General features: G+C 45.3%; 1 protein-coding gene across 3 annotated transcripts; it reads right to left on the bottom strand.

The window, feature by feature from the left end:
- Positions 1–214: 214 nt before the first annotated feature.
- LOC307221706 (uncharacterized protein) lies at positions 215–9,041 on the bottom strand. Of its 3 annotated transcripts, XR_013841446.1 has the most exons (7): positions 8,788–9,041; positions 7,866–8,047; positions 7,259–7,448; positions 5,715–5,861; positions 3,714–3,845; positions 2,614–3,060; positions 215–526 (listed from the first exon to the last, which is right to left on the bottom strand). XR_013841446.1 is itself a non-coding variant. In XM_079986476.1 (6 exons), the coding sequence occupies exons 2-6, from the start codon at positions 7,887–7,889 to the stop codon at positions 2,972–2,974; spliced, it is 582 nt and encodes a 193-aa protein (XP_079842602.1). In that variant the 5' UTR covers positions 7,890–8,047; positions 8,788–9,041; the 3' UTR covers positions 2,555–2,971. The 3 variants fall into 3 exon arrangements, 2 of the variants coding, with proteins under 2 accessions (XP_079842602.1, XP_079842603.1); XM_079986476.1 differs by lacking the exon at positions 215–526 and having other exon boundaries at positions 2,555–3,060; XM_079986477.1 differs by lacking the exon at positions 215–526 and having other exon boundaries at positions 2,555–3,060; positions 7,866–8,025.
- Between the last annotated feature and the right edge of the window lie 48 nt (positions 9,042–9,089).

The raw sequence follows: 9,089 nt of genomic DNA, 5'->3' as shown, positions 1-9,089 counted from the left end.
TATATATGTATCAATTGGTTATCACTGTACTTTAATTGTGCATCTATGCATATTCTGCAGTATCCATAGAATATTTTTTATCTGCTTTTTGGTTGAAATGACCAAGATGGTTGCAACAACAACAACAAAACCTGGATAGAACTGAATTGACTATCAAATACCCATTCTCTTCACTCCACACATTCTACACCAATAAAACATACAGATATATTAATGCAGATGTGCCAAAACAGTTTATTTTTATCATGAATTTCACCAACTGTGATAAAGAAAACCCAGGAGGCCAGAGAATCTACTCTCATCACTAGGCCCTAATATTCTTCTGTGGAATTCAAAAGGAGGAGACTTTTCCTTTCCCCTATCTACCCTTCATGGTCATTCTGCTTTGAGGAGTTCTCAGGGTCGTAGCATTTGGCTTCATATGCTTTTGATATAATTATTTTATAATGTAAAAGTTTTCCTTGAAAGGCACACAAGTCTTCAGATGCACAGCCTTGGAATGTCAGTTTCCGTGTGAACTTCCAATCTGGGAAATTAAAAACATAAGGTTTGCATGAGATTGGATTATGATGGTTATTTAAACTCATTGTGCTTAGAACCAACCCACTATATGATTAATATGGCTACCAGATATCCCTGGTGCATGCCTTAGAAACCTTACCCTGTGAGCAAAATTAAACCTAGCAGTTGGCCTAATTTCACCCTTTTACCAATTCGAAATCACTTGCCTTCAACTGAGATTCTACTACATCAGATATGTGGCACGTAAATTCACTGCTACAGCGAAACAACTGGGATTTCTTGAAAACCACTCTGAATTGCTGCTTGAAAAGCAGGGCTTGCAGACATAGCCAAAGAGCTGAACCCCTTGTTGAAAGAAAGGTATGGTCCTTAAAAAGTTGGTTATATTGTTTATGTATGCTACCATTGCAGCCAGAATTTTGTATGCACAGTTCCAACAAAAGTGGAGTGGGCTTTAAAACTATTGGTTTTAAACTACCGTATTTTTCGCTCTATAGGACGCACTTTTCCCCCTCCAAAAATTAAGTGGAAATGTGTGTGTGTTCTATGGAGCGAATGCAGGCTCCTTGGCTTCAGTGATAGCAACGCGAAGCCTCCAAAGCGCAGAAGGAGCGCTCCCTCCGCACTCCGGAGGCTTCACATTGCTTTCGCTGAAGCCTGGAGAACGACCCCTCTCGCTCTCCAGGCTTCAGGGATAGCCTCCTGAAGTCTTCAGAGCGCAGTGCAAGTTCCTGCTGCTCTCCGCAGGCTTCGGGTTCCTTTTGCTGAAGCCAGGAAAGTCTTGCTCCGGAGGCTTCGGGATGCCTTCTGCCTTCTACTGAAGTGCACCAACCCCTCTCGCTCTCCAGGCTTCAAAGATAGCCGCCTGAAAGCTCCGGAGCACAGCGGGAGCTCCCGCTGTGCTCCAGAGGCTTCGGGTTCCTTTCGCTGAAGGGTAGGTGCCCCTTCAGCTAAGCGGGAGGAGAAATGGAAGGGGCTCCGTTTCTCCTGCCACTTCACTGAAGGGTCGCTGCACAGAGAGGGGGAGATTTTTTTTTCTTGTTCTCCCCCTCTAAAACAAGGTGCGTCCTATGGTCAGGTGCGTCCTATAGAGCGGAAAATATGGTATATGAAATGGACAGCAAAAAATAAGATGACCAAACTAGCATTGCATCAGGTGCAACCCCAAAGGCTACACTCAGATGACGCTTCTTTTCCTTTTCCCAATATTTCCTTATCATCTGTTAATTTTTGCATTTTAAGTGATCTTTCACACAACATAAAAGCCAGATCTAGTGGAATCTAGCAGATGTTTAGCACTAATTTAGCACTAATCTCCATGATAATGGTTTCCAGAAAAGAAATCCCTCAGCAGTCATGTTGACTCAAAATTGCCTGGCACCCTTGGGTACAATGGAGGACACTGCCCTGTTGCCAGTGTTGATGTAAGAGTCAGCTGTCAGACAACTTTTGTACATGGATTAGGAGGCCAGTCTCATCTTGCCCTTTGCCTCAAGCAGCAAAATGCCTGGGGACAGCCCCGAGGAATGACTGAGAAAAATGCATTCATCTCTATAGCTATAGGTGTCATGTGGAACTAAGATGGAGACATAAGAATTATCTTGGAAACAGAAGAAAGATCTTTTGTTTCAGAGCAAGAAACAAATTTGCTTTTCAGTAGTGGCAATGTGAAAATAACCTAGTAGCAGCTGGGATAATGTGAGCGTTCCTGTAGGATCATATTGGTATTGCACAAACGCCCTTCCACATCCCCAATGGGTCCTGGTGAGGTGACATGACTGCTTAGATTATGAATGTCTATTGTCCATTTGGACTCCAGGACCGAACATTTGCCCCAGAGAGTAGAATGCCTGTGCTTGATCAGTGCCTGTGAGATGACCAATGAACCCCACATTAAAGATACTATTGGAGGCAAGGATTCGTTTTTTAAAAAAAGTCTTGTCCAAACTACCACCGGCTCTTCAGAGTGTCCAAGATCTTCAGGTCAAGCAGATGGTCCCCAGTCCCTCACCATTCATTTGACAAGAGAGGGTTTTTTAAAAAATATTTAAAAATCTGATTTATTTATTGTGAATTTTGCAAGTAATATACCCCAAAATGTGGAGAGACATGGACAATTGTCCTGGACACAGAAAGGGATGTGTTCTGTTTTCGGCAGAAATGGTTAGTTGTTAAATATCGCTGAAGAGGCCGCACCCCCGGGGAAGGTCAAGCAGGGCAGAAGACAGCTTTTCAGAAATGACGTTGCGGAAACAGGCATCTCCCAGAGTCCCTTCCCTCTCCAAAACATCAGCACTGTGCATTGTCCAAACAGGCTCCAGGACCGTTGAGCTTGTTTCAGAGAGCAGAATGCCTATTATGGTGGGCACGGCCCAGCAAATATCTCATTACAAGACCCTCCTATCTGCTGGTGTGATGGACCAAGGGAACTTTATTTGCTCTGCAGTTGTCATGGTGCTTCTTCTGCTGGGGTTATTTGGGTGGCTGCCTTTTTCTGGGCTGAGACCAAGTGCATGTACCACCATAGGTTGACTGTAGCTAGAAAAGAAACAGAAAAAGTAGAGGCCTTTAACCACCTGCCTACTTCCTTTAAAGCAGGTGTGGCAAAACCTTTGCCCTCCAGCTGTTGCTGAGCTACCACTCCCCATCATCCCTGTCTACAATTCCCCAGAGTGGGTTAACAACCAATCCTTCATCCCAGGGAATTCTGGGAATTGCAGCTCTGTGAGGGGAACAGGGGGTCTCCTCCCGGGAACCTGAACAAATGACAGTTCCCAGGGTTCTTTGGGAGAAGTCACAACTGCTTCTCCCAAGTGCTTTAAATGTACAGTGCAGATGTGGACTAAACACTATCTGTGTATGCCAAAGGCAGAAATCCCAAAGCCTGTCCCTTGCACTGATAATGCTTATTTATTTGGGATCCTTTGGCGTGGGTCTTTTTTTAAGCCACAACAAATGCTTTGAAAATATTCTGCCCTCCCTCCTCATTTAAGGGCAATTTAACTTTGTGTGCACATTAGCATGTGGAGCTTGCAGAATTTTGCCCTGACATTCCTGTCCACCTGGCATTGCTTGACTACACAGCTCTGGATTCTAGCTTAAATTAGACATCCTCTGCTTTAGATTGTTGGGCCAGACTACTGAGTTCACCATCTCACTCCACACCCTCTGGCCTGCCAGGGTATATTTACCTAAGGCGAAGTACAGAACAAAGACAAAGCAACCAAGGAAGAAATCCTGGCATGGCGACAGGAGCACAGCATCATCTACTGAAGTTCTGAGCTTTATGTATATAATCACTAGAGCAGTCAGCATGCAGATTGCTGCAGGCAAAGAAGAGAGTATTAGGGTTGTGGTGTCCTTCATGATCCCCTAACAGCTTATCCCCACCTTCCCCAACCCAGGGCTCTCCAGAAGTCATTGGACTACAACTCCCATCAGCCCCAGACAGCATTGCCAGTAGTCAGGGAGATAATTATAGGATCCGTAGTCCAACACATCTGAGGGGCATCAGGTTGGGGGATGCTGGGAGCATTACAAGCCTTTAAATTCCCCTCCATGCATTGTATAGGGGAAGTTTCAGGAGGGAAGAAATGGGAAATGGCACCTGACCTCTCCCCTTTCTGTTCCCAGAAACCTCCCCTCCTCCCCAATAAAAGATAGTATTATTGGGATAGTTCTTCGGTCACCATTCCTGAAAACAAAAATTGGCTCAGACTGGAGGGATCTGCTCTTTTGCAATGAGCACAGAAGCAGACTTCTGGTGGTTCCCTCATTGCAAGAAGCAAAGCTACAAGGAACCAGGCAGAGGGCCTTCTCGGTAGTGGCGCCCACCCTGTGGAACGCCCTCCCACCAGATGTCAAAGAGATAAACAACTACCTAACATTTAGAAGACATCTGAAGGCAACCCTGTTCAGGGAAGTTTTTAATGGGTGGCTATTATTCATCTACTACCCTGTTGTTTACTGGGTCTCAACCGTCCTCTATCAACTGTAAGGTTTCCTTTCCTCTCCCCCTGCACCGTCGCTGATTCTCCAGGGCATTTTTTGGTTTGTTTTTGTTTAATGCCAAGCCTAAATAAAATGTCTTTAAAGCTCAAACACTCACTCACTGTACGTGTGTGCACGCACACACCCCTCCCGCCCCCCGCAATATGGTGTAGTCATTAGAGTGCTCGACTAGGACCTGAGAGGCAAGGGTTCAAATCCTACCTCAGCCATGAAGGCCGCTGGGTGACCTTGGATCAGGTCACCGTCTCTCAGCCCAAACTACCTCACAGGGTTGCCGTGATAATTAATTGCAAAAGTTGAGAACTAGGAGCTCCCCTACCCTCCAACATTTCTCCAATGAAAATAGGGACAACCTATTCCATAATAACAATAATATTATTATTTATACCCTACTCGTCTGAATGGGTTGCCCCAACCACTCTGGGTGGCTTCCAATATATATATAAACATAATAAAAGGTTAAATATTAAAAAATCTTCCCTATACAGGGCTGCCTTCAGATGTCTTCTAAAGGTTGTAGAGTTACTTGTCCACTTGGCTTGGGGGGTTGCATAACTCCATACCCTGCAACATTTCTGCAGTGAAAATAAGGAAGACCTAAGGAAATGTGGGATGGATGCAGGTGGCGCTGTGAGTTAAACCACAGAGCCTAGGACTTGCTGATTAGAAGGTTGGCGGTTCGAATTCCCACAAAGGGGTGAGCTCCCGTTGCTTAGTCCCTGCTCCTGTTAACCTAGCAGTTCGAAAGCACATCAAAAGTGCAAGTAGATAAATAGGTACCGCTCCAGAAGGAAGGTAAACGGCATTTCTGTGCACTGCTCTGGTTCTCCAGAAGCGACTTAGTTATGCTGGCCAGATGACCCGGAAGCTGTATGCCGGCTCCCTCCCGATAAAGTGAGATGAGTGCCGCAATCCCAGAGTCGTCCGCGACTAGACCTAATGGTCAGGGGTCCCTTTACCTTTTAAGGAAATGTGGGACATTCTGGGATCAGATCAGAAACCAAGACGGCTTCTGTAAATCTGGGACTGTCCCTGGAGAATAGGGACACTTGGAGGGTCTGAGCTCTTTGGAGGAAAGGTGGGATGCAAATGCAACAATAATGAATAAAATCTACAGCTGTAATATAAAGGCATCCTGTTACTCTACCACCCTTCGTAGGTGTATGGCATATACATAATACCTGCAATGAAGTTAGTCACAAACGACATTATGGCTTTGTCAGTATTCTCTTTCAAACAGTGAGAAAAAGAAGTCCACGATGTGATCAAGGCCGTTAAACCACAGCCAATGGCTATTATCAAAAGGGCCCGTACAACAAATAGATATACTAAAGGAAAGAGAAAATAACAAGTACATATAAAGTTGTCTTACTATAATGTGTCATTCTACTGAGAGAAAAGAGTTTCAGACTACGACCTGGGCAGCAGTCTCCACCCAGCCATGAATACTCATTGAGTGACCTTGGGCCAGTGCTCTCTCTCATTGTCCCCTTGACAGGGTCCTTGTGAGGCTAAAAACGGGGAGTGTGGAAACAACTATGTCGGGATGGGGGAATTTGTGGTCCTCCAGCTGCTGGTGGTGTCCCAACTCCCCATCACGATGGTGGAAGTTGTTGTTCAGCAACATCTGGTAAGCCAAAGGTTTGCCATACCTGTGTTAACTCCACAAAGCCCCATAGCCCTGACCTGGGCATTTACAGTTCCACAAGAACACCAACCATTGGCCAGGCTAGTCAAGGAATTTGTTTGTTTTTCATTCGGTTCAGGCTTTTGTCTAGAAAGACGGTTCTTTTTGCTCAGACCTATGGGTAAAAAGGGGATGTGGGTGGTGCTGTGGGTTAAACCACAGAGCCTAGGACTTGCTGATCAAAAGGTCGGAGGTTCGAATCCCCGCGATGGGGTGAGCTCCCATTGTTCGGTCCCTGCTCCTGCCAACCTAGCAGTTCGAAAGCACGTCAAAGTGCAAGTAGATAAATAGGTACCGCTCCAGCGAGAAGGTAAACAGTGTTTCCATGCGCTGCTCTGGTTCTCCAGAAGCCACATGACCCAGAAGCTGTATGCCAGCTCCCTTGGCCAATAAAGCGAGATGAGCGCTGCAACCCCAGAGTCGGTTATGACTGGACCTAATGGTCAGGGGTCCCTTTACCTTTTTATGGGTAAAAAGCTTCCCCCTAAGAAAGTAGCTCAGTTTTCACTAACTGGAAGCTGATCTTATGATGAGCACCTGTGTTACCTCATCTAGGTGGGTACCTCAAGTCCACAATGGCAGTTTGATAATTCCTCAGTTGTGAGATAACACACTTCCTTTAATGTTCTGAAAAGCCAAATCCTTCTGAAAAACTACATCCTACAGCCTGATTGGCTAGGAAGACACACCAGTTGTTAGGCCAAATTCTGGAAAGTTACTCATATCCCTTTCTTTGGTGCCTCTCGTTTTCCTTGACTGACACCTGGGCTATAGCAAATATTATAAAATGTCAGCAGCGATCCCTCCTCTAGAAGGAAGTCTGGCTCAGAAAGGGCTGGTGCCGGTGCCAGTGTGGTGTAGTGGTTAGGGTGTAGGACTAGGATCTGGGAGACCAGGATTCAAATCCTGTTTCAGCCATGAAACCCACTGGATTGCCACATTGCATAATTTAGGCAGATTGTATAACTGCAACATCCCCAATTGTAACTCATTTGGCCAAGGACACTAAGCGATGTGAACACAAGTCGTGTCTCTTACCTGACCTTGCAGAAACGAGGCCACATTTTTTCTGAAAGCAATAAGTCCAAACCCCCATAGTAAAATTGTTTGCCTCTGCAGAATACTCCAGCCAGTAGGGAGATATGGTGATGATTATAAGCACCAGAAAGTTGACACAGCCGGCACCATAGTGTAGTTTTTTGTAGAAACCAGGCCGGAGCTTGAAGAACTGCAGAGGGAGGGAGAGGAAAGCTCAAGATCAGAATAGTAACTGGCACTGGTTGTTCAAAGCACTCCACATATGTGATGGAGAGGGACATGTGCAGAGGAGGGTGACCAGGATGATGAAGGGTCTGGAAAACAAGCCTTATGAGGAACGTTTGAAGGACTTGGACATGCTTAGCCTTGAGAAGACTGAGAAGTGATATGATAGCCATCTTTAAAAACGATACCCTGAGACCTCTGTGTATAGGGCAGTATATAAATTCAATTATATATATATATATATATATATATATATATATATATATATATATGTATATATGAAGGGCTGTCACAAGAAGTGCTGTGAGATTCAAGGCCCCTTCCAGCCATTTCTTTACTGAGGTGGCCTGTAAACAGGAACCCACTGCCTTGGCAATCTTACCTCTTCTGTTGTGTCAGCTTCCATGTCAAATCCACTCCCTGTTCCATGGTTTTCTCTTCATGCTTCTTTCAAAAGGGATCTAGAAGGGTTCTCCCCTGCTCTTCCAAATATCTTAGATGATCGATTGTTTCCCCTTAGGGATTTCTCCCCCTTCTCACTACTGCACACACATAAAGTAAAGGCTGAAAAATATTTTCCATGTAGGCAGGTCATATGCGCATCAAACTTACTAGTCTAACACATCCTCAAAACACACTCCCACTCTGTGACCAGGGTTATAACTAGTGCTGATTTTCTAGAAAAAGAGGTGCTGGAACTCACCGTAAATGCCTCCCTTGTTATAAGGACAGTGGTGCCCACCTGAGAGGTGCTGGAACTGAGTTCTGGCAAGTTCCAGCTGAAAAAAGCCCTGGTTATAAGCAACCTTACATGCCTCTAGTCAGCAGAGGAAGGGGTTGAGAGTAACAAGTGGTGGGAAATGCACTTTGTGGTTTCCCACCAAACTCTGGCCCTTCCTCTCTCCTGCATGAAGCGGCCATGAGAAACTAGCTGCCATCATGCAGGTTTAGAATCCCAAGCCATCATTGTAAGTAAGAATAAGCTGTGAGTAAAGAACCTTTCTTCCCCCTTTACCAATGGGATTTCTGTGTGTTTTATTTTATATTTTTAAAGCAGTGTGTGTATTAGACATAAAACACAACATAAAGGGTAATGGCTACATCCGGCTTCCAAGCTCTTAACTCTGCTCTAAAATAGAAAGCAATTTTATTTTTTAAACCCAAGAATTTCAATCTCGCATCTTCAGCCCACAGCCCACAACCCAATGCCTCTGTGTACACCAGAAGTGCCCATTCCACTCCCTGGCAAGGCAGGTTTCTTGATCACAAAGAGGCTATGAATATGTTCAGGCAAATGCACTTACAAGGCCTCTCTGATAACCCATTATGTTGCTTTCCAGGTGGGGCAGAGATGCTGTATAAGCTGTCATTAATATTGCTAGGGTTCTTGTTATCCTGGAAATGTCCTGTGGCTCAGGGCTGCAGTTAGTGGAGGAGCAGAAGCACAAAGACCCCCCCCCCCAAACACACTCTTGCTTTTGGCTTCACCACAATTGAGCCTGAAAAGAGAAGGCTTCAACTATCTCCCATTCCAGCCATGCTCTCTACCCTCTTTGTTTGCACTCCTGCCTTGTCATGACCCTAACAACAAAATGGCCACCCAGCT

The sequence above is a fragment of the Podarcis cretensis genome (genome assembly GCF_951804945.1).
Source record: "Podarcis cretensis genome assembly, chromosome: 8".
Classification (NCBI taxonomy): Eukaryota; Metazoa; Chordata; class Lepidosauria; order Squamata; family Lacertidae; genus Podarcis; species Podarcis cretensis.
The sequence above is the reverse complement of the archived record's forward strand: the minus strand, read 5'-3'. Positions and strand labels throughout refer to the sequence as shown.

Coding starts and splice junctions, on each gene's coding strand:
- LOC307221706 (XM_079986476.1), bottom strand. CDS start 7,889: ATGGAAGCTGACACAACAGAAGAG. Junction 3,846..5,714: donor TGTGACTAACTTCATTGCAG/GTATTATGTATA, acceptor CTTTGCCTGCAG/CAATCTGCATGCTGACTGCT. Junction 3,061..3,713: donor TGTTCTGTACTTCGCCTTAG/GTAAATATACCC, acceptor TTTCTTTTCTAG/CTACAGTCAACCTATGGTGG.